Raw genomic sequence first — 22,632 nt, forward strand, 5'->3', positions numbered from 1 at the left:
TCCCCTAGGGCTGTGGGTCTTGGCTGGAAGTATAGATTTTTTCTATCGATGATACAGCTCCTGGATATTTGTTTGTGAACTGGTTTATGAACACCCTGCATTTTCATTATCTCATTACTACTAGAGCACACATCTGCTTTATTTCAAGGCAGATCACGACAAACACTATTGAAGTCTCTAGCATCAGAAATCTGTTGCATGACCTGCATGACTTTACAGTCAGGTTCCGAAATATGGTGCGCTCGCAGCACTGAATCAGCTCTGGTTGCTTCTAATGCTTTGGTCCACATTCGGGTAATTGTACATTCTTGTTCTCTGCAACCAAAATGATCCATTCTCCCACGATGTGCAAATTATATGTAGGGTTTTCTATTTTCGGAGTTTACTTTTGTTAGAATTCGGGGCGCTTTTTTCTAGGTTTATGTTTTCATACAGGTTCGGTGTTTTTCAGTGAAAATTTTTAGAGTTGGACAAAAAATCAGCATTAACTGGGGCCACTGTTGGAAAAAATATGGCATGGGCAAGAGGTCTCGCCATTTCCAGACAACTTGCGCGTAACCCGACCTGGTTCCGGTGAGAGTACAAAAGGAGGTGAGGCCATTATGTTCTTAGACAAGACCAGGGTATTAAACCGAACCCTAATTGTGAACTGAAAACCGGAAAAAAACATTATTTTCGCGCGAACCGGAGATAACCGAAACAAAATAATTTTTTTTGTTCCGGAGCGGAACCATTATATTTTCCATGCGGATTTCGGTTCGTACGCGAGGTCAGGTCACGTGAAAAGTGCGTGGCAAAAAACTTAGTAACCTAAATAATAAACCAAAAAAATGCAACAAAATATTTTCGCACAAACCGGAGTGAAACCGGACCGAAATAATTCTTCTTTCATTCCTGGGCAAAACTGATAAATTATTTTTGCGGTGTGTCGTTCGTGTGGGAAGTCTAAGAACGAGAAAAATAGGTAGCGCAAAGCTCTTTAACGTTCCATTATCAAGTTTTACATCACGGTCGTCTTTATAATTTACAAAGTTTGTTTCGATAACTCAAACGAAATGAGCACAATAACTATAAATTCTCCGATATTTCTGGTCTGACGTATTTCTTTAACAAATGCCCACATTCGTCCCAACCTTTTCTTGGGGACCAGCAATGGTTCACAAAAGAAATATATCATTAGAACATACCCAGATCGTGCGTCAGCAAAAGTGACCAATTAATGAGCCTGTTTGGCGGCAAGAAGGTGACCTGGGCTAGTTGTTTCTCGTCTCAAACTGAACGTCAAAGAACAAAACAAAACAAAAAAAAAAAAAAAGGACAGAGGTATAGACAACAGACCTAGTGTTGTCTATTCCTCTCTTTGTCCTTCTTTTTTTGCGTTCAGTTTGAGGTTTGGTTGGTGTTTTTTTTTGTCTTTAACTTTGTAGTGTTGTGTGCAATTTACTTTAAACGCCTTGATTTCGTTGTAGCACTGATCAGATAATAAAGCAACACAAAGGCTAGGCCGATGGATATTTTAGAACCTGCACTAGTTGCCACACTGTGGCGCATCTAATCTGCTTTTAAAATAACTCAGCGGATTTAATAATCTGGCCGAAATTAAAGTCTAGCACCGGGAAGGGAAGGGGGGGGGATTAACAGTTATAGCTACAGAAAACAGCAAAACAGCTTCGATCTCCGGTAGCAGAAACATCAAGGACCAAAACGTTTTCTAGTCAGGAACACAAACTTCAAGATGCACAGCTCTTCTGAGCATTGCTTCCTTTCCACCCTCGTAGTGCGTTTTTGTGTTTTGTTTCTTTTAACCAACGGCGGGAGGCCGACGCGCCTCGCGAGTCGCCGCTACTCTGTCCAGACTCTTGGGCGCGTTCAGAGACACAACGACTCTCGTTGCTTATGCTCAGCTTCAACCTAAGATGGACAGCGGCCAATCCTACGAGCCATCCTCAAAATTCAGCGCTATGATCGTACAAAGAGACTTCACGTTCCACGCGTTGCTGCTCAACCGAGAATATAGGCTTTTAGCATTGGATATGCTAAGCGAGCTGCGTTCGCTGCAGTCCACCTTAGTGTGAAACTCTGTGCCAGTGTTTTTTCTACTTGCTTTTCTGCAAGGCCCTCGGCTCGGCGGTTCGGCTGGTTCGGGTGGAAGCTAGGGTGGAAGAAAACAGTGCTTGATTGTCCAATGCGGTGGATGTCCACGCAGCATATGCTCACCAGGCTACTTGAACTAAGAGGCTTCGCTGGAAGCTTCCTCGAAAAATATGACAGCTCCAGGTTGGCTGAAGGCATATGGGCGGAAGTCGAAATCTTCGCAGTATCGCTTCGCCCGTCAGAAGTGGCGACGAAAACATTGCAGAAGAAACAGCTCACTGTAGGAGATTTATACGGAGCAGGGCTGAGATGTTCCGTGGACACTTCCAAGATATCGCTGTTGTTAGCAAAGGAATTGGTCCAGTCAATGAAAAAGACGGAGTGACTACTTCCTGACACGGATGTCTTCTGTGCAGCAGTGTACATGGATCCCCGCTACCGCCTTCTTCTCATCCATGAGCAAAAGTACTGGGCCACGTTGCACTTGAAAAAAACGGAGGCGAATCACAGCTCTGCAATGCAAGCAAGATTCTACCCTTTCTTCTGAGCCTGCGGCAGCTCTATATTATTCCGAAAACGCCCTGAAAACGCTCCTCAAGGAAAGAGAGGATGAGGCTGGCGTGCACGTTCAAGGTACCAGTAGCCCACTTGATATAGCATGCCTTCTGAAAATGCTAGACAAGGAGCCGCGGCTTTCAAGGGACGCTAACATGTTGCACTTTTGGTCGGAGAAAAGAGAACGCTATCCAGAGTTCTACGCATTGGCCCAAAGTAGTCGTGGGAGTGCCAACGACCTACGTGAGCGTGGAGCGAGCCCTTCATGCACTGAAGTTCATTTTATTCTCTCAAAGAAGCCGTCTTCCCCCGGATATCCTTGACGACGTCCTGCTTCTTCGGTCAGCTGATTGACATTGAACTGTGCTATCACCCACGTCCCGAGGTGCCCCAGCATTAGCTCGTTCGTTGCGCTCAGTAATGTCAGCGTTTGCTTTTTATATGTAACACTTTTACAAAATATGAACAGTTTAGCTTTTCCTGCCGTCAATTGTTTTTGTAGCAGATGAGTACGAACCGGTTCAAACCTTTATTTTTTTACTCCGGAGTTGAAGCGGAGCTGAACCGTTTTTCCTGAACCGGAACGAAAACTGGAACGAAAAACATTTCAGTTCAACACCCTGGACAAGACAGAGACCAACTGCACGTTTGGTGGCCTTGACATATATCTAAAGGTGTCCTACGGTATTAAGAAAGTTGCCAGTAGGTTTGACGTACCTTTAGTTCTTTCGGCACCATCCAAGTTGTTGCATCTGTGTGCAACAATTATTCGTACTGGACGCCCAGGAGCAAATTGTGAGGTGAACCACCACAATGGGTATGTTGCCTGCACCTGTGGGGTGGTGTATTTGATCCCCGTCTCACTGCAGGGTGTACATTGGTCAGACGGGAAGGTATGTCAGCGTCTCGGCCAAGAGACCATTTACTTTCCGTGCGCTCCTCGCCATCTGGCTATCTCACAATCCATTGTAATAGATGAGGATGTTCTCCAGTATTTGACGATAATAAGACTTTAGAATGGCACAGAAACAAGACTGCCGGAGAAATCGAGGAGGCTTTTTTTTATTGCCATCTATGATGCAGGCATGTGTCTAAGTGCACCGTCGGTAGCCCTGTCGGGCGACGAGGTGGTATTTATTAGGAAGTCTGGAAAGTTTGGGTAGGTGTTTGTCGGCATGATGGGGGAAGGGGGTATGTTATTGGGTTGTTTCTTTGTGATGTGAAAAATCCTTTTTTTAGGTGTTTGGCATTTCCTGAAGCCCAGATAAAAGCGTAGCCATGAGGCTCAACACTGATTGGTTGACTAGTGGGAGAGGAGGAGTGTGTACTTCTACTACCATAAAATTTCATAAGGACGGCCTCCCTTGAGAGATTGCCCATCCTGTTTTCCTAGTTAAATATCCGTAACATAAAAAATTGAGAAACATTGCCAAAGCCCCATCTCCGTCGGACGTCCTGCGATGTCGATGAGAATCGCACAGGTACTGGTACGCCTGACAAGCGAGTTCATAGCAGGTTCCCCCGTGTTTGTCCGCGATCTGCGGTGGCGATTTCGGCCCCCGTACCATTCTCCTGCATCTGCGATCTGCAGTATTCTTTCCCTTGACATGCGAGTTTGTAGCAGATTTTTTTATTTTTGTCTGCGATCTGCGCACACGATATCGATTTCCGTAACACGCGAGTTGTTCCCACATATATATTGTATCGTAAAATTTGATCTGCTACGTCCGCGATCCACGGTATTCACTCTCGTAACGTGCGAGTTTTCAGCGGATTTCCACGTTTCGTTTGCGATCTGCTTGCAATATCAATTCACGTGCCAGGCATCTAATAGCAGGTTCCCGCGTTTATTGCACCATGAAACTTGAATCTGCTGCATCTGCGATCTGTGGTTTCTTTTCTCATAAGATGTGAGTCTCTGCGGGTCCTTCACACCGTGAAAGGCGAATCTGCTGCGTCTGCAACCTGCGGTATCTTTTACCGTGACACAGAAGTTTGTAGCGAATTCCTGCGTGTTTATCGCATCATGAAACACGAATTTGCCGTGTCCGCGTCTGCAGTATCAGTTGTTGCGTCACGTGGTTTGAAGCAGGTGACCCAAGCGGGTGACCTGGTGTTTATCATTAATTTTGGTGAAGTTTTGCTGTCGCATTCTTAAAGATAACCCAACCCATGTTTTTCGCCATTTATCTCTCCATTTTGGATGGCCATTTTTACGGAATTTTATGATACTTGTCTTCCATCTTTTGCACTTTTTTTTCCATTGTATCATACCATCATACGCTAAAGTCGCCTGTTTTAGATATCCATTACCATTGCCAAACCATGCTTTACATAGATGACATTGTTACTTATGCCTTTTTTACAAAATTTACCATCATACCTACCCTACGCCAAGACCTACTAACACCCTTGCTGCGCAATTCACATTGCAAAGTTGGCATTACCCCCGCATACCTAGGGTTCCGTGTCTTCAGATAAATCTGAAAAATTCCGAAAGACACTCACCGGTAAAATTTTTGTCAATTCATATTTATCCGATAAACTCAGAATGTCGAAGTACCATGTAAAGAAAGACTGTATTTTACAATTAAGTTTGGAGAGCGCCTTTCATATTTTACATGTGTTCAAATTTAGTTTGTCTTTACCTCTCGACAATAGGCTTTCCACACAAGGTTCGAAATTTCCCATGATTCAGCAACACTGCTTATATGTAGTAAGTAACTTTGGATCTCCACACACTCCTGTGGCCTTTTGCTGTTGCCTCAACCTCGGGGTGCGTTAAAAAGTTTAAGGAGGGTGGGTCGAAGCTCCAAGGAGACTTGCAAGACACTCGCTGGTGCTGGGACCGACCTGAGAGGGCCATTTGCATGGTTCCAGGCATCTCCAGGGAACCTCGCCCAAGTGGAAGACGTCCTGTTTGGAGGCAATACCCAAATGTCCGAAGCCAAGGGCGTCATGGCCGTCAGCGTCAAATTCGACGGCAAACAACAGGTACGCTCGAGAACTCCGAGTTGCATGTTTGGCTAAAGCATAAGTTTAGGCTTAACTTTTTTTGTTAAAGGGATACTGCAACGAAATTGAAGTGCCTATTTTATTGCGTAAATGTCAACCACGTTCTGGCCACACTACAGAGACACAAATATTTTGCTTGAAAAGACGCCAAAACATTATTGAAAAGGAGTAAACCAAATGTCATCACGTCACTCTGTACTTAAAAGCAGCGTCGCTACGCGGAAGCACAGTGGCAAGCTGCATGCACACGAGCCCTGTCGAACTGGATTTCCCTTCTCTCCCGGCCTATTCAACTCCAGCAAGGAGTGAAGAGGGGTGACTACAACGGCCAGGTCGTAACGCTTTGACGACGCCGAGTGGCGGAGCTCATAAGCACGCCAGCCGCCAAGCAGCTTTGTCCATGCAGACATATCGCGTTCTTCAATTGCTGATCTTTGAGCGTTCGCTGGAATCAGTCCTTCGTAATGAAAAATATAGACCTATTTCACAAGGGCGCTGCCATCTTGAAATGTTGTCACTTCTAGTATGGGCAAAAACATTGTTTTGCCGTCGCCATGCCAATAGAATGCATTTGGGATATAAGCGTAACCGTCACAAATCCTGTTTTGTCCCCCCTTTATTTTTTTACTATTTGCACGTTGAGATTTTTTATATTTTTTTTTGTTGCCCATATTGGATTTCATTCATGACAATATGCCTACCAGGTGCCTGGGGACAAGAGTGAGCAAAAAAAGGTCTATAGCTATCCGTTCAAAATACAAGCATGCGATAGTCATTAGCAGATAGAGTCAATCGTGTTTAACTTATTTCTGAACGTGAGAGGTATATTTTAAGTTTCAAATCAGTATCCCTTTAAGGCCTACGCAAAGAAATACCTGAAAGCGGCAGTTGCAAAAGACTGGTTGGTCTAATTGTGGAAAGTCTTAATTGAGCTTGTTGTTAATAGGTAAGGGTAGCCCAAATGGTGTAGCCTTGGCCGTGACTTGCGTGTCTTTGAAGCTGGCCCGCCTGTTGTTAGTCCCTTGTCGTTATTATCTCACGTCTGACGGTCATTCGCGTCACTGCCTCAATGGCTTTAGTCTTCTCTTTGTAACATTGTTAACATTGCCTTCTCTTCTTAACATTCGTAACTAGGGATGCCGCAAACTTTTTTCGAATCGAAGTTTCAATGATTGAATCAAGCGGTTCGAAAGATTTCGAAATTTCAAAATTACCATATCGGGAAATTCGACGGAAGTCGAATTTTCGAACTTGTTAAACTAAGAAGTTCGACGCTTTTCGAATTTTCGAACTTATTACGCTGCAAACTTCGATGCTTGTCGAACTTTCGAACTTGATAGACTAAGAAATTCGATGATTTTCTAACTTACAAACTTCTTGCACTAAAAAGTTCGAAGCTTTTCGAACTTTCGAACTTCCTACGCTAAGAAATTTGATAATTTTCGACCTTTCGACCTTATTAATCTAAAAAATTCGAAAATTGTTGAACTCTCGATTCCTGAAAAGAAAAAGTTCGACGAACTTCAAACTTTTAGAGTAAAAATTCGAAGTTCGACGAATTTCGAAAGACCGGCAAGTGGTTTCATTTGGATTCAAGCAGTGAGGTACATTCGTAATTTTTTTTTCGCAATTTTACGTGGGGTGCTGCATTCCTTCCGAAAGACAATCCCGTTTATTTCAATCATCTGGCATGCTTGGTTTTAGAAAAATAGATTCCCAAAGGAGCGAGGAAGGACGACGGGTTTTTGACAATTGTCGTTTTTGCCATATTTGAAGCGCACTATAACCGAAGCTATTTATGGTAGAGATGTTAAACTTTTTAAGAATGATCTATATATAGCCTAGGTGAGTGTCGTCTTAAGATATGATTATTGTTTAAGACGAGTTTCGAATAAATATCCAAACATGTACCTACGGACAATTATGCCCTAAACTTGGTAATTTTTTTCGACTACATTGTTTGGGGTATCCCATTTAAATTAACACCAGAGACAGTACATATCCTTACCATCTGCAGAATACAAAATAATGTATTTATTGTTTTTTTCAGGTTGAGGAATAAATTAACTCATGGGGGAAGATTTCTAAAATAACTCCAAGTTCAGCGCGTCATAAATTTTTTTTTCTCAGTTTACGTTCTTGGGACGTGTTTCTTTTGGCCTGTACACATTTTGGTAGGAGAAACTTGTTTCATAGTTCTGGGCCTCTGTATATGCAAGAATACAACACTTCCGGCGGGTTCTTGATAGTTTTTTTTTTCCTCTCTAGCTTTTTATTTTTGCATTTATTGTTATGTTTATTTATTTATTATTTTTTTACCAATGGTATAGTTATTTAGGTCAAAAAGACATAGCTTTGAACTTTCGAGCCACTGAGCATGTGACGAGTAGTGCCCCCTGAACACGAGTTTCTAAAGGCCTCTTCACACATGCAGCGGAGCGCTACAAGCATAGCGCTGACCTCGTGCTAAGCACGTGCCGACGGGAGCGTTCACCAGCTTTGTATCGCACCGTCAAAACTGTTGCTCATGGCATAGGATAAGTACCTGACTGCACGTGAGCAGCGTTACATCAGCGCTTTGCTGCATGTGAGAACTGGCCTTAACAATGATCATCTACGCAATCTTTTATACAGTGAAGAGTGGCAGTAGCTATACATATGCATAAATAATTTCAGATTAAAATAAGATCGACCATGCCCTCTTTCCCCGCATTGTTTCCTTTAACAATCCGAAATATCTGGGAGGGTGGGAGGGGGGGGGAGAGACTGGAGCCCCCCCCCCCCCCCCCCCCCCCCCGTTTTTCCTCTTTCGACGCCACTGGTATGGTAGAACGCTCCTCAACCTCAAGTTGCATCAGCTTCTGTGCTTTTTGCTCGGCGTTTCTTCCGCACCAGAAAATAAACCTCCAAAGCAATTACAAGCAAAAAAAATTGTCAAGGTGCAGGCGAGCTGGTGTATGTTGATCATGATGCAAAATCCCGAGATTGGGAATAAAATTCGCAAGAAATAGTGTAAGAAGAAAGAAAAAAAAGGGACAGGACAACGTCTCAAACTCAGCTGAGTTGAGTTTGAGACGTTGTCCTGTCCCCTTTTTTCTGTCTTCTTACACGTTTTCTTTCAAATTTCATTCCCAGTCTCAGGATTTTGCATCATGTACAAACTAAACTTACTATATGCCAGCGTCACTCGGGCGGCGTTCAATCGGATTACTACCAGCGTGAAAGGGGGTGGGGGGGTTGGGCAGTTCGCCAGATCACTTCAAGGTATTTCTGAACCTCAACCACCTGCCTGCCCCTGGCTGTTTCGAACTGGATGAGTATCGTTAAACAGCGCGTTCGTAGGATCACTACTTCGTAATGCACATTAATGACCACCCCGGGCCGGCGGTCACAATTATTGATTTATTGTTACACGTCACTGCACTGGGAAATATTCCAGCACGTCCGAGGCACTCGTCGTCTCATTTAATTGCCTGACCAACTTCGCGCAGTCTAAATATCGCACCCGAACTTTTCTAAACCTGATTTCATAAAAACCAGTTAGGCGTGAAAATGTTACTTGAAACTGAAACTGTGGCGGAACATGAAAACCGGACTTCGAACTTTGCACACGTGGACTTCAAAAAAATCAAAAACCTTCCAAGTTTTTTTTTTTTTTTTTTTTTTTCGAATTTAGTTTTAAAAGAGAATTGAAACCTTCGAACTTTATGTAGAAAGAAATTCGAAATCTTCGAATTGATCGAACCTCAAGTAAACAAATAGTCAAAATAATCGAACCCAAACTTTTAGAAACCGTTAAAGCTTCGAACTTTTTGAATTCGAAACCCCACGATTTTGGAAAGTTGCGAATTTTTCGAATTCAAACCTTCCTACGGTCGAAAATATCGAAACTTTTTGAAATCGAACATTAGTTCAATTTGAAGATATCGAAACCTTACGAAATCGAATCTAGGGTGGTTCGCGGCATCCATATTCGTAACGGTCAAAACCGTAAGAATATGGCGGCCAACGTGTACATGCCTATGTTTTCGCCGTCCTCATGGTGATGCTTCTTCTACTAAACTGCTTTTTTGTGCTGTCCAGACGGTGGGCATTGCCTACGGGGATGCGGTGCTTCAGGAGCTGACGGTCGTGGAGTTTGACGACGACGAGCACTTCTCCAATCTCTGCGTGAGTGCTTGGGATGCCCAACTTGAGGCACCGCTGCGTGTGTGGGCGCACCCCCATGCCCGACGCCCGCTGCGCCCTTTCTTGTCCCCAGACAGTCCTGGTGCACCTGGGCCCCCAAGAGTGCCTCATCTCGTCGCCAGACGCCAAGAAGTTTGCCGAGGTGAAGGGTATCGTGGAGCGGTCGGGAATTCTGCTGACCGAGTGCAAGCCGGGTGAGACGTGAGGGGCTTGGGAGCCGGGCCGATGGCCGGGCTCGCGGTTTTGCCTCGTTCCTTGTTCGGTATGGCACGCTAATTTTAAGGCCCAATCACACTCTTGCAACCGAGTACGACCGAGAGAGACCAAACCGGTTTTTAATCCTCTTGCGACGTCTTAGACCAGGCGCGCTGCTGCGGAGCTGGTCCTAAGACGTCGTAAGAGGATTAAAAACCGGTCTTGTCTCTCTCGGTCATACTCGGTTGCAAGAGTGTGAACGAGCCTTTACGCTAGTTGTGTATGGCAGATTTGTTTTTGTTATATTTCAGCAATGTTTTATGAATTATTCTTTGTAAATCTCGCTCCCCACTATAATACCTCACGGCAATGCAGGTTCCTTAGAGAATGAAAAAGTGTTTGCACCGCCAGACAACTACTGGTGCAAGTATCGTAGGAGCCTGTTAATGCATTTTTCGGGAGACTGCAGTAAAAATATGTAGGATTCGGAAAAGCTTTTAGGGGAAAAGGAGGCTCGAAAATGATAAAAACTGAAATTATTGGGAAAGTGAGAGCACTTTCAAGCCTACTCTTGGTTCATGGTTGCCTTGCTAGGAGGCGCAGTGCAGTAAACAAAAAACCGTAAAGGGGGGCAGCTATTCAAGAGGAAGGGAGTGGCCGCAGTCGAGTGGGCCGACACATCGAGTAGCAGGTTTTAGACTCAACACTTGGGAAGGCAAACATAATAAGCGGGGAATTGATACGCACATCCCATGGTGAATTCAACGGCCATTATTCCACCCCAATTGATGCATCCATTTAAAGTACCACTTGTTGAATCTGACCTGTTTTCCCAATTTCCTGTGGTCGTTGTTGTCATAGATTTCACAGTTTCATCTCCATGCTGTTTTACAAAGTATAGAGTGGCGTGTTTTTGTGTGGTTGAGGGTATGAGAGTAGGGTTTTGATGGTTGGATTCTTGCAGCCGACTTTGTGTCCAAGGACATTGTGCAAGACCTGGGTCGTCTGCTGGCTCCATCCTCGGTGCCCCAGGGACAGGCGGCCATGCTGCGTAAGTCACCCAAGGTCATCAGAATTGTTGCTCTTCTAAATGCCCGTTCAGCAGAAACAGTAGTGGAGTATGCCGGTATCTGGGCAGCAAAACCAAAATGCGAATGAGTTGTGAAACACTAGGGTTATAAATGCAAATTTTTTGTATTTTAAACATTTCAAAGTTAGCTCTAAAAAAAAATAAAATAAAGAGACTTTGTAATATTTTGAGTTATTGCCCACCCCCTGCCACCTGAGATTCATAAAAAAAAAAGTGTGTGGGCCACATCTTAGAGTGCAAGTTCAAAAGAGTAAAAAAAAAAAAAAAAAAAGATAAACAAAATGCCAACATACAGTCGAATCTCATTATTCAAACTCAAGGGGGGCCAAAAATTTGTCTGAATAAAGCAAAGTTTTAATTACCAGGAGTTTCCTTCCATAGAGACGCATAGGATGGGACCTACGTGTTAGTTTGAATTATCCGCAAGTTTGAATTAAGAGAGTTTGAATTAATGTGAGTCGACTGTATCTAGCGCGGCTGCACAAAAGGTACATTAAACTCAAAACTTGAATTAGTTTCATTGTTTTATGCAAGAAATGCTCATGAAAGAAAGTTTCAATGTATAGCAAGGTCCGTTGCTTCCATACGCGCAATGAACACTGCCGACCTGCATACAGCGCGAACGCTTGTTCCGTGAAAATGTATTTCTTACTATGCTATGTACTTTTTTTTCAAAAAAAAAAAAAAAGTAATTAAGAAAATAGAAAGATCAACCAGGCGGAACGAACGAGCGAGCAGGCGGGCGGGCGAAGGAAGCGATGAAGAGCGATGCTGGGGAAAGCCGGTGATCGCGTTGGCAAATACTTTGGTGGTGGTCCAAGTTGGGTGCCTTGTCAATCACAAAGAGCAGGCAGGCTCTTGTGCAACTTCCTTGTTTCATGCATACATGCGTGCATCCGTGTGCGATGTGCTATCAATGCGGGTATAGGCGGTGTCACTGCGGCGTGGACTGCACCACGAATGTGAATCTTGAAATGGGACGCTCTACAAACGTTTGTGTGCGGCGTTCCAGCAAATCTTTATATACCCGTTGGCTTTATCTCAAACATTGCGCAACCTCACCAACCACGGTTGCAATATTTCGGGAGAACGAGCGGGTTCGCGGTGACCTTACTTTGGTGATGGAGACTTTGATCTTAAACTCGGCCGTTGCTTTCCAGGATACAGGGCGTCTGCTGACCTTGTGATCCCTGAATGGGTTAATGCTTGTGTTACCTTCCCGATTTCGTTTTTTGTCCAAACGAGTTTTTTTAGAGCGCAGCTCTTAGGCGCCCGTTTCCAGCTTGAGCGGCGTTGCCGTCGGCGTAACCGCGCGGTGCATTATGATTAAATTTTTCCGAAGGGACCCGAGGACTCCCAAAGGAACCCGAGGTCGTCCCGAAGGAACCCGAGGTCCTTCGGGACGACCTCGGGTCCCTTCGGGACGACCTCGGGTTTCTTCGGTAGGGCCTCGGGAGGACCTCGGGTTCCTTCGGGAGGACCTCGAGTTCCTTCGGGAGCTGCATGCAACTACACATACAACGAGTTTTATGCAACCTGTTGCATGCGATCCAGGTTGCATGCAACCTGATGACCTCATCGTCATCCGCATCGTCATCGTCATCATCACTGATGACGTCATCAGTGACGTCACTGATGACGTCATTGGCATCCACATCGTCATCGTCATCATCATTGATGACGTCATTTCATCCGCATCGTCATCGTCATCATCACTGATGACGTCATCAGTGACGTCACTGATGACGTCATCAAATCGTCATTGTCAAGGTCACGTGACCCCCGAGGTCACGTGACCACCCGAGGTCACATGACCCCCTAAGGTCACGTGACCCCCCTGGAGTCACGTGAACTTCCTGAGGTCACGTGGCCGCCTGAGGTCACGTGATCCCCCTCCCCTGAGGTCACGTGACCCCCTTGACGTCACCCGACCTCCCATGAGGTCACGTGACCTTAAGGAGTCACCGGTCCCTCAGTACGCTTCCATCCTCCTCCTCAAGAGCTGTGCTCCAACGTGCGTTACAGGGAATTGTAAACGGCTTTCATTTTTTTTATGCAAGGCACTTTCACTTTGTAGACATAACTAAAGCTGAGACACCAGAAGAAGGAAAAAGAAGGACACAAAAAAGAGGACGACACATTTTCCATTCGCACGCATGTACACCGACTTTGGGGAGGAAATGCGTGAACAAATTAAAGTGTCTTTCCCTCCTTCGTTCTACTTCGTCACGGACGTCCTGCAACCGTGAGGTCCGTGACCACGTCACTGGGGTAGGATGAACGTTCATAGATCTCGGAGTCCACGTTGGGGTATTTTTTTTAGAGGGGTGGGCGATCACTCGCCATTTTTTTGGAAATCGATGTTTTGCCCAAAAAGTGGGGTGGGCGATGTCTCAGGATAATACGTTAACCTTTTTGTTCAAAGGTACCTTGCCTTTTCAAGGATTTCTGGTTTCATACTTTGGTTTTGTATCAGTTTCCAGCTACCTGGTTGGTATTATAGAGCATTAGTAGCTGAGTGCGGGATGTCGCAACCGTTGAGTCATGTGGGCTGACCGACCTGTGTTGTTATGTGGTATATCTTTACAGCTGGGGCAAAAGGTGCCACAATCATGGTGCCACAGTATAGTGTTTTCTTGTGTCATTTAATGTTTGTTCAGCTTTCGCTGAACAAGCACGCGAACAAACGCGATTCGATACTCGCAGAGCCAAAAATTGGAGGTGTGTTCATTACGCAAGGGGAGAAAGAAGTCCAAATATTGGTACCCGTTGTGGGGTGTGTGTTCATTATGCGAGCGCGTTCATTATGAGTAAATACGGTATAACAATGTCAATAATTTATGAGTAGATGTTTCGTCTCCCATGTGAAAGACATCACCAGTGCAGTCTAGGAACAACACGTGTGTTCCTAGGCTGTGCTGATGATGTCTCCCACATGGGAGACGAAACGTCTACTTATAAATTGTTGACATTGTTATATAAGTTGGAGGTATCTGCTTGAAGGGGTGTGTGTTTTGATTCTACTATTGTTGTATGTTCATGTTTAACCTTGATCCACGATTCCTGCTGAGTACCTTTTAATTCGAGTGTCATATTTTTCGTACGTTCTTGCAGCGGAAGTGGATCTTAAGGTTGCCATGGAGTCACTGGCCGGGGTCATCAAGTACCTGAATGTAAGCTCTCTCGTCATCATCTCCTACTACAGTTGAACCCACTTCTAAGGAGTATTCACTGGGTGCCATATTTGGGGATGTTGTCTAGAGCGCAGGCTCAGAACGAGCCCACATTAATAGGCTGCCAAGACCGGCACTCTTGATGGTGTGGAATGCACATTACAAAAGAACCGTGGAAGCTCGCCATCAGCATGCGCTCAGCAGTCATGCACACAACTATGGTCACCAGTGAATACTTCCTATACTAGAGCTTGTAGGAAAATAATCCCTGGAGAAGGGGAACAAGAGGGGCAAAGGACAAACACAAATCTCCAAACACAGCTAGGTGACTGGTGCGCGACCGAAAAAATCCGCTTGGTCCGAGTATCAAACCTGGGACCTCTAGGTTTCCAGGGGAGCGCTCTACCAACTGAGTTAACCAGGGGTTAGACGTCAGTAGAGCAAACGGGTTTTATCAGCTGCCGCCAGTCTAACACCAACAAGGGTGAAAGGCTTGCATCTATGGTTATGATTATAATGCAATTAAATGCAAAGGTGCAAGCGAACTGGACAAATATGTTTCAGTTTGGAAAGAAAAAAAAAATATTTGTTGAACTGAACGTTACTGTGCGGAAGGAGATGGTTTTTTGGCGAGACCAGGTGCGTGCTTGGGCGGAAGGTAAACGAAATGAGTTCAAAATAAGGAGTTAACGCAGATAATTGACTTTCTCCTCCGCCTAATATTTTGACGATCGTTACACGATAAGCTCGTTAAATGAGTTAGCATATATTGCCCCGGTGCACGCAGCCGTCTTTGGACTTGTTTGGGCTGGACTGGTTTTGTGGGGCTACGGCGCAGTTCCCGCCGTGCTCTTTCACTCTGTTTGTTCGCTCATTAAGTCCCCTTTTCCTCTTATGTGAAAGAGAAAAAGCCTTCTCGCACACTTCCAGTGACGCTCCGCCATAGTTGCACGCTCCTCTTACGATGCTACTGGGGCTTAGGCACATGGTTTTATTTCCTTAGTACGCACGACGTACGCAACAACGTAAAACCGAAAGGCAGCAACGACGCCATTTGCACGAAACCTCCAACGCCCAGCGCACCAGACTGGCTCCCTGAACATGAGGAACCCGTGCACTAAATGTTAATGCATTTCGTCAAGAATCGGTGTAGTGACAGCAGAAATTTAGTTTCGACACAACTTTTTCAGGAGCCATCCGTTGGCTGATATTTTTTTCCTAGAACATGGGGCGAGAGTATCAACGGGTGTGCACAGTTCCTCGAAACCATCAAAAACCCTCAAGTTCTAAAATGGGGTTGCTGGGCCCTTGAAAGCCCCGGGTTTTTTGTTAGACCTTGAAAATCACCTAATGGCTCTCTATAATAACAAACGCGGGTATATTTTTTACATTTTCGTATGCTTCTCGATTTTTTGTTTTCGTTCTAAGTTATCTCGATTTGTATAAATTTAGCCAATGTTCATTGGATGGTTGGCCACATTGGAGCAGATCCAAAACAATCCAATCCTGCAATTTTTGTGCGCATTGTTTCTGCCATTAGCATCGTGTTTTATCGTCGGTTGTTTTACGACCAGCGCTGCACTTCCCGCATATTAATGCAAGTGAAATGTCTGTATAAGTAAGAAAATGACCAGATAAAGCAAGTTTTAAGGTGCATGGCTCTACAACAATGAGCATAAGGACTGGGTGATGCCAGGCATGACAATAGACCTGTCGCAGAATGTACAACACCACAACGACAGAGAATTTCGGGAACCCTTGATACAGATCACGTGCTTTCTCAAAGCGCCTCCGCGACTGCGCGCTTCGCGGCAGCTACTGCCAGCAGGCGTCGCGACCATCCGCCATCCCGCCCATCAGCCGGAACGTTGTACGTCATTGGTCGTAACTTGCCTTCATGTCTTGCAGTGTCACTGAAGCTACTTATTTTGCACCGCGACCATGGCAGGGTCGGACTAGGTTCGACCAAGTGTTGGCGCAGCAGATGATAGAGGTAGTGCGGGACAAAGGAGAGAGATAAAAAAAGGGGCAGACCCTTTTCCTCGTGCGCTCATCGCTCATCTGACGATCCGACTCGGCTTCGGCTCTGGGGTGCTGGAACATTGTTGCTATGGTAAGCTGAGCCTGCTCGCGTATGCCACGTGGTGGTGGGAGGAAAGACCCCCATTATTCATTGCGCGGTGTGCGCAGGCTTTTGCGATTTTTGCAAAGGGTCTGTTGAGCATTGTGCAAGATGCAGTGATGTGACTGCTGTGCCAATTGTGCCAAAATGCCCCAATGGGCTAGCCCTACTACATACATCCTGCTACATTTTGCCAAAATATGGGTAATCTGTGCCAAGCCTCTGCCAAAGGACCAATTTGGTCGCCTTTCAAAAGCGAAAGTAAACTGAGTACCGTGATTGAGCATGAGTGAGCTAGGTGGCACAAGCGGCCACCCTACACAAAGTACCCTGCATCAATTGTTCATCTGGCTTTGCGTGGTTTTTCCCGCCGTCTCTCGTTTTGCGCTCTCGTCATCTCGTGGGTCTCGTCTCGCGTCTTTTTAAAATTTTTTCATTGATAGACGCTGGTGTGTGCGGACGCTGCGAACCTAGCATGCCGAATACCAGCCATACCGTCATGCTGTGAAACAAAACCACGCTTTTGTGCGTCGGGAGTTACTTTGTGAGCTGAAGCACTTGCTCCTGAAAGCAGCAGCCATAGGAAAATTATATTTAGGCCTTGTCTGCCAGTCATTGTGGTCGTGCGACTCGGGATATTACAGTAGTCTCGGGTGTTCTAAATGTGTAAAGTTCTCCAGCTTTCCCGCATCTTCTCTGTTATTCAAAGCTTCCCTTAGTGCTTTCAAGACGCTCAGTTGGTCTGGTTGTCTGATTAACTGTCCGAGTAATTATCCAGTGCTGCACGGAGATGATGCATTAAATCGCCGCCTTTTTGTGAGAAGCCTTAAAGAACCTCGCTTGCTCATATCGGTTGCACCGTGGGAGGGAGAGTTGGACTTCCTTTTTACGGTGGATCCTACGCAAGCAGGCCCCATCCCATCAACCCCGACAAGTGTGCACCTTCATTGTATTAAACAGAATGTCTGATCCTAGCAACTTTTTTTTGCAGCTGACATCGGACAGCGAGAACTTTGGCCGCTTCCGAATGTCGACGTTTGACTTCAGCCAGTACATGCGCATCAATTCGGCCGCAATTCGTGCCCTTGGGGTGCTTCCGGGCAGTGACGGTGAGTTTGAAATGCTACTTAAGGCCTGCAAGAAGTTCAGCCTGCCACACTTAGGTGAAGTAGAACAAATAAGCGAATATTAGCCCCCTTATTGCGCTGTCGTTGGTAGTACATAATGCATTTATGGTATATTCCTTTGCGGTGATGAAAAGACCTTGGAGCTCATTTTGTACATCAAGAGCACAAGTATTGTGGTGCGGAACGTCTCTGAAAGAAAGCGCTGCCGAAGGTTGGGAAGAGTGGAATGTGAATTTCGCAGATCGGCAGAAAAACTAGTGGAAGGGAAAGGGAGTTGACGTCATCCCCATCGCCAAAATACGTGCCGCAGCAGCCGGCCCAGTCATTTGATGGTTTTACACCAGTCATGCATGGTCATAAGATAAAATACTTCTTGGTGAGAGCATTAGTAATGAGGTAACTTTAGAAAGTGTTTTTATACATAAAGACAGGGGACAGGACAACACACAATCTATATAGTAGTATAAAACCCTTTCTAAAGTTACTTAAAATAAGGATGTTGTCTCTTAAGTTTTACTAGAGAAAATTTATCTTTTTTTTTAAACAGGGTTTTATTTACACCTCTGCTAAATTACGGCGCAATCAGTTACAAACACGATTTATGTGATCCCTTCAAAGGGCCGACCTTTTTGTAAAAGATCTTTTTTGAACACCCTGTGTATTTTTGTCAATATTAAAGGGGGGGGGGGGGGGTGCAACGATTTCCGGTTTCGGTGACAAATTTGTGGAAGTTGCCCTCTGACACTTCTGAAGTAAAGAACAGAAAACCGATTATTTTTGCCTGCGTGTCCTAGTTGTGTAAAAAGAAAATAGAAATCTTGTCATTTCTGGCATCCTTCAACTCCCTCCCAGTCTTCAGGGTCACACCTGGTCTCCCTCCTAAGGACGTGATTCAGGGTGCCGTGTAGCTTCCCGTGTCTTCCTCGGAGGACCCTTTCTCTCCCTCTCTCTGCCTACATTAGCAGGTGTTATGCTGCAGCTTAGAGCCGAGCGAGGTCACGTGATCTTTTTGCCGTAGTTCCCTTGGCTGCCAGTCGCGGCTGCAGGCGGGGGAAAAAGCTTGACTTTTGTTTTGCGATTATGTAGAGGAATCGCTACAGTTTTTAATGAAGGAGGTGTTTTCTTTATCCTCCGGGACACGATAAACAACATAAAAATTACGAGATGCAAATTCTTTTAACCTTAAAATCGTTGCACCCCCCCCTTTAAAAATGGCCACCGGTCATGGTCGGCCAAACTTGTTTGAAAGCACCCGGGCGCTGTTTTGCTCCAAAGATGTTTGCACTCCAGGTACTGCCAGTTAGATTTGGCACTCGTCTCCTGGTTTGCAAAACGCTTTCGCTTTACCGGCTTCAGACTATATTATTTACACTGAATAGCCTTCCTCCTCGGATTCATTTGCTTCAATGTAGGCACATACAATCTTTTGCACATGTTTGTACGTGAGCCCAAAAAGAGACTTCTCTATACAGAGAAAAATGCGAGACAATTTCTTTTTCTTGTTAGTTGGAAAAAGCTTGTCGTTTAGTTCCTAACTGACTTGAGTGAGTTTCCTTGAAAGTATTTGGAGAGCATCCTCCGGTATCCCGATGGCTTTAGCTGCAGCGCAAATAAACTGATGCTGCTGATGCACACTTTCAAGTGCTTTTCTTATGTCATTTTCCCACCAAAAAGCCCTGGCTGTTTTTCTCTTGTATGTCTGGCCATAATAGACAGTAAGAAAAAAGACTCTAGCTTCGGAAGAAACACTAAACCCGCCAAAATACACCTTACGCCAGTTGATGGAGATGTTATGTTTTGCCCCTTGTACGTAGGTACTCTTATTTAAATACCGTATTTGTACGAGTATAACACTTTTTTTTTTCGGAATTACATGCTCCAAAACGCACCTCGCGTTATATTCGGAATTGAGTTCAGCCACGAGGCGCGTGAGTCTGAAAAAGCCATCCCTCCGGTTCAGTGCAGATGATCGGGTGGGAAAAGAAGGGGGGGTGTGGGAGGGAATTTATTAGCTATTGGGCCACATGAAGGGGCAGATAGAAAACCAAAAAAAGCATTTTTATTGCTTTTGTGTTTGTACAACACGCGCACGCTGCAGAAACGCAGTGCGCGGCAGCGCGCCATGGGGGAATATGGACACTGGCGAATTGAAGCCAAGCCAAGTCAACACAAGCCAAGCCAAGACCACCGACCGTGTTTACGCAATCGTGCAACACAAGGTGTTTGTTTATGCGGATAAACTAGAACATAGGGTTCGTACAGCTCCTTCAAATCCTTGAATACCCAGGATTTCGCTAAAAGCCTTTTAAGGGCCCTTAAAAATCCTTGAAAGTTGAATTGATCATTGTATTTCTTGAAAATCCTCCAACAAATGTGCAAATGGGGCCGCATAGTCTGGCAAGATGGCATGTTGTTTGTTCTAAATGATAAAGCCAATCCAATCCAAGGCGTCCCGTGTCATCGCCAGTTTTGCTTTGTGTTGAGGATTGTGTTGATGAGCGCGAGACTCTTTCAGTCGAGATTGAAAGCCGAAATGCCGGGTGGAAAGTGTAAGCTCCAACTTTCTTGGGTGGAACACAAAGACTATCTATTGCCGATGGGTGAGACCAGATACGAATGACTCCTTTCGAGCGTAGTGCGCGCTTTGTCGAAACACTGTCAAAAACCACGGTGGCCTGCTCAATATTCCACTGTCGAAGGAGTTAAAATCCTCTGTAGACCTAGCAAGGCAGAAATATGCTGCATGCTTAGAAGAGTGCAAGAAAAATGCACCCAGTGAGCAGGAAAGTTTGAAGGAAAAGCAGTTGAAATGGAGCTGGAGGGAATGCACGAGAGGAAGTTGAAACTCCAGAAAACTTTGAAGTGCCTGTTTGAGTCGGCGGATTGCTTCTCAGAAGATGGTGAGGCGAAGAATGACTTAACACCTTTGGCCAAAGCCAACAGTTTTTGTGAAAGATGCGCAGCATCATGTAATTCTCGCAGTCAGATAGCAATTCAACTGCAATGTTGTCGCCATGGGCACCGACAAACAGTCTGATAATTTATAAAGCATCTATTACCTGGGATGTGAGAGGTGGATTTTAGGATCATGCGCAGCATTTTCTCCATAATTTGAGGAATTGCGATTGCAAATGCTTGTAATTATTTGTCGTTCATCCCGTCACGATTGATCACATCTTTGTGGGTGTCAATGCCTACACAGACATGCCGAAATTGCCCACAATATCTACCTCTTTTTTTCACTTGCCACCTCGGTGATCATACGTCTCTTCTCTTCAAGAGAAGTAAAATTTGTCATGTCACATTTGCCAGCATTTGCTGATCAGAACAATTTGTTTCTGTTTCTGACAGCTCGCTGCACGTGCCATCAATATGCGACCTTGTACACATTTGACTTGGCTTGGCTTTAGCCGAATTCTGACACAAATCAGCCTTTGGGGGTTTGGAGGCTTCGGAGCTCTCTTGGAGTGTTCTGTCACCCATTTGTAGCCTCCACCATGGTATAGGAAGATTAGCGACATGAAGCAGTTTGGTGGAATGGGAAACTAGGTCTGGGTGTGATGGGCAGTGACTGTTTTAACGTCCGCATCAATATACTAACTCCAAAATAATTTTGATGACTGTGACGTCTATTCTGTAAAATGCAAATATAGTAATGAAATTATTTTGACGTTCCCATCAAAATGACGGCCTTGGTATTATGATGTCTTCCATCAAGATAGTAGGTTTATTATTTTGACGTCCCTTGTCAACGTAGCCGCCGCAATGGTCATTGTTTCATTGTATTTGATTTTAGTTGATTTAGCCCACCGCTGGGGGAAGGAAGTGCGTTTTCTTGCACAGCACCAAAGGCTTGTGATTAGAGCATGTAGGCGCAACATTGGAATGCCCCGGAGTGGTGGCATTTTATAATGGCTTCTATACTTAGTAGAAAAAACATTTATTGTTCTGCTAAGTTGTTACATGAACAGTTAGGCTTTCTCTTGTGATGCTTTTGGTCAGTGCAAGGTAGGGCAACTGAACTAAAATGAAGATGCCTTTCCTGTAACAAGAAAGTCATTTTGAAACAATATATATACTTCTCTTTTATTTTGAGCGAGTATATTGGTGGAAACAAGAAATGCAAAGTGAATAATTGAGCATTTTTAATATGTCAACCCTAACTTTCTCCTCCGTGTTTTTTTTTTTTTCTTTTCTGTTTAGGTTTTTTTTGGGCGTCTGGCAGGCCCAAACTGATATCCTGCATGCACCACTGCTTTTACAGTCCTTGATCATATCCCCCAATTTTCGGTCCCCCGTTTTTACAACGGTTCCAGCACTTAGTACAATTTGACCATAGCTACTGCTGCACCATGAAACCCCGATCAATCATTCAGATACTTGACTATAGCCCAAAATTTGGGAGGTTCCAGTAGGCCGACTCTCGGAAGATTCCATACGAAAGGACATAGAGTATGTTCTTCACATTTGTTTTGTGTCTTTCTCTTTTTTTATAGTTTTACTCTTTTCGAACGTCCCTCTTTGTTCTCTTTGTGCAGACCAGAAGGCTGACCTGAGTCTGCTGAAAGTGCTGAACCGCTGCCGCACACCCGGCGGTCAGCGGCTCTTGGCGCAGTGGCTGAAGCAGCCGCTCACGGATGTCCGCAAGATCGGTGCGTCACCTTTGCCCGGAAAGTCTCAGGTGTTTGGGAGGAAGGAGAAGCGTGTCTTCTTCTTGCAGTCGGTGCCAAGTTCTTTTGAGACTTAACCATTTTCTCTATTAAAATTTGAAAGCAGTTTATGAGCATTTCCAGTGAGAAAACGGTGGGCAGCAAATGCCGCAAATGCACAGAGAGGAATGGTGTCTGCTACCGAAATCCGGCTTCATTTTCTCGCTGGAAATTTTTTCAACTACATTATAACTTTTGAATTGGATAATGGTAAGCTCCGAAACTTTTTTAATCTGGTCCAATAAGCCGTTGCTACCTTTGGGCAGAAACTGCTCTTGGAGCCGCATAATTCATTCCTGTTCGCACATACTCCACAGCACTACCTCAGCACTGGGGGGGATCGGTGGCTGAGTGGTCTAGCGCA

General features: G+C 45.0%; 1 protein-coding gene across 1 annotated transcript in view; it reads left to right on the top strand.

Moving 5' to 3' along the window:
- LOC8028452 (DNA mismatch repair protein Msh2) overlaps positions 1 to 22,632 on the top strand; it is a 104,875-nt gene that overhangs the window by 12,049 nt on the left and 70,194 nt on the right. Inside the window, exons 6-12 of the mRNA XM_040221076.3 lie at positions 5,530 to 5,643; positions 9,748 to 9,834; positions 9,926 to 10,046; positions 11,012 to 11,098; positions 14,252 to 14,310; positions 17,424 to 17,541; positions 22,098 to 22,211. Of these exons, the coding sequence (XP_040077010.2) occupies positions 5,530 to 5,643; positions 9,748 to 9,834; positions 9,926 to 10,046; positions 11,012 to 11,098; positions 14,252 to 14,310; positions 17,424 to 17,541; positions 22,098 to 22,211 (700 nt within the window). The remainder of the gene's footprint in view (positions 1 to 5,529; positions 5,644 to 9,747; positions 9,835 to 9,925; positions 10,047 to 11,011; positions 11,099 to 14,251; positions 14,311 to 17,423; positions 17,542 to 22,097; positions 22,212 to 22,632) is intronic.

The sequence above is a fragment of the Ixodes scapularis genome, unplaced genomic scaffold (genome assembly GCF_016920785.2).
Source record: "Ixodes scapularis isolate PalLabHiFi unplaced genomic scaffold, ASM1692078v2 PGA_scaffold2__306_contigs__length_199485367, whole genome shotgun sequence".
In the NCBI taxonomy this organism is placed as follows: Eukaryota; Metazoa; Arthropoda; class Arachnida; order Ixodida; family Ixodidae; genus Ixodes; species Ixodes scapularis.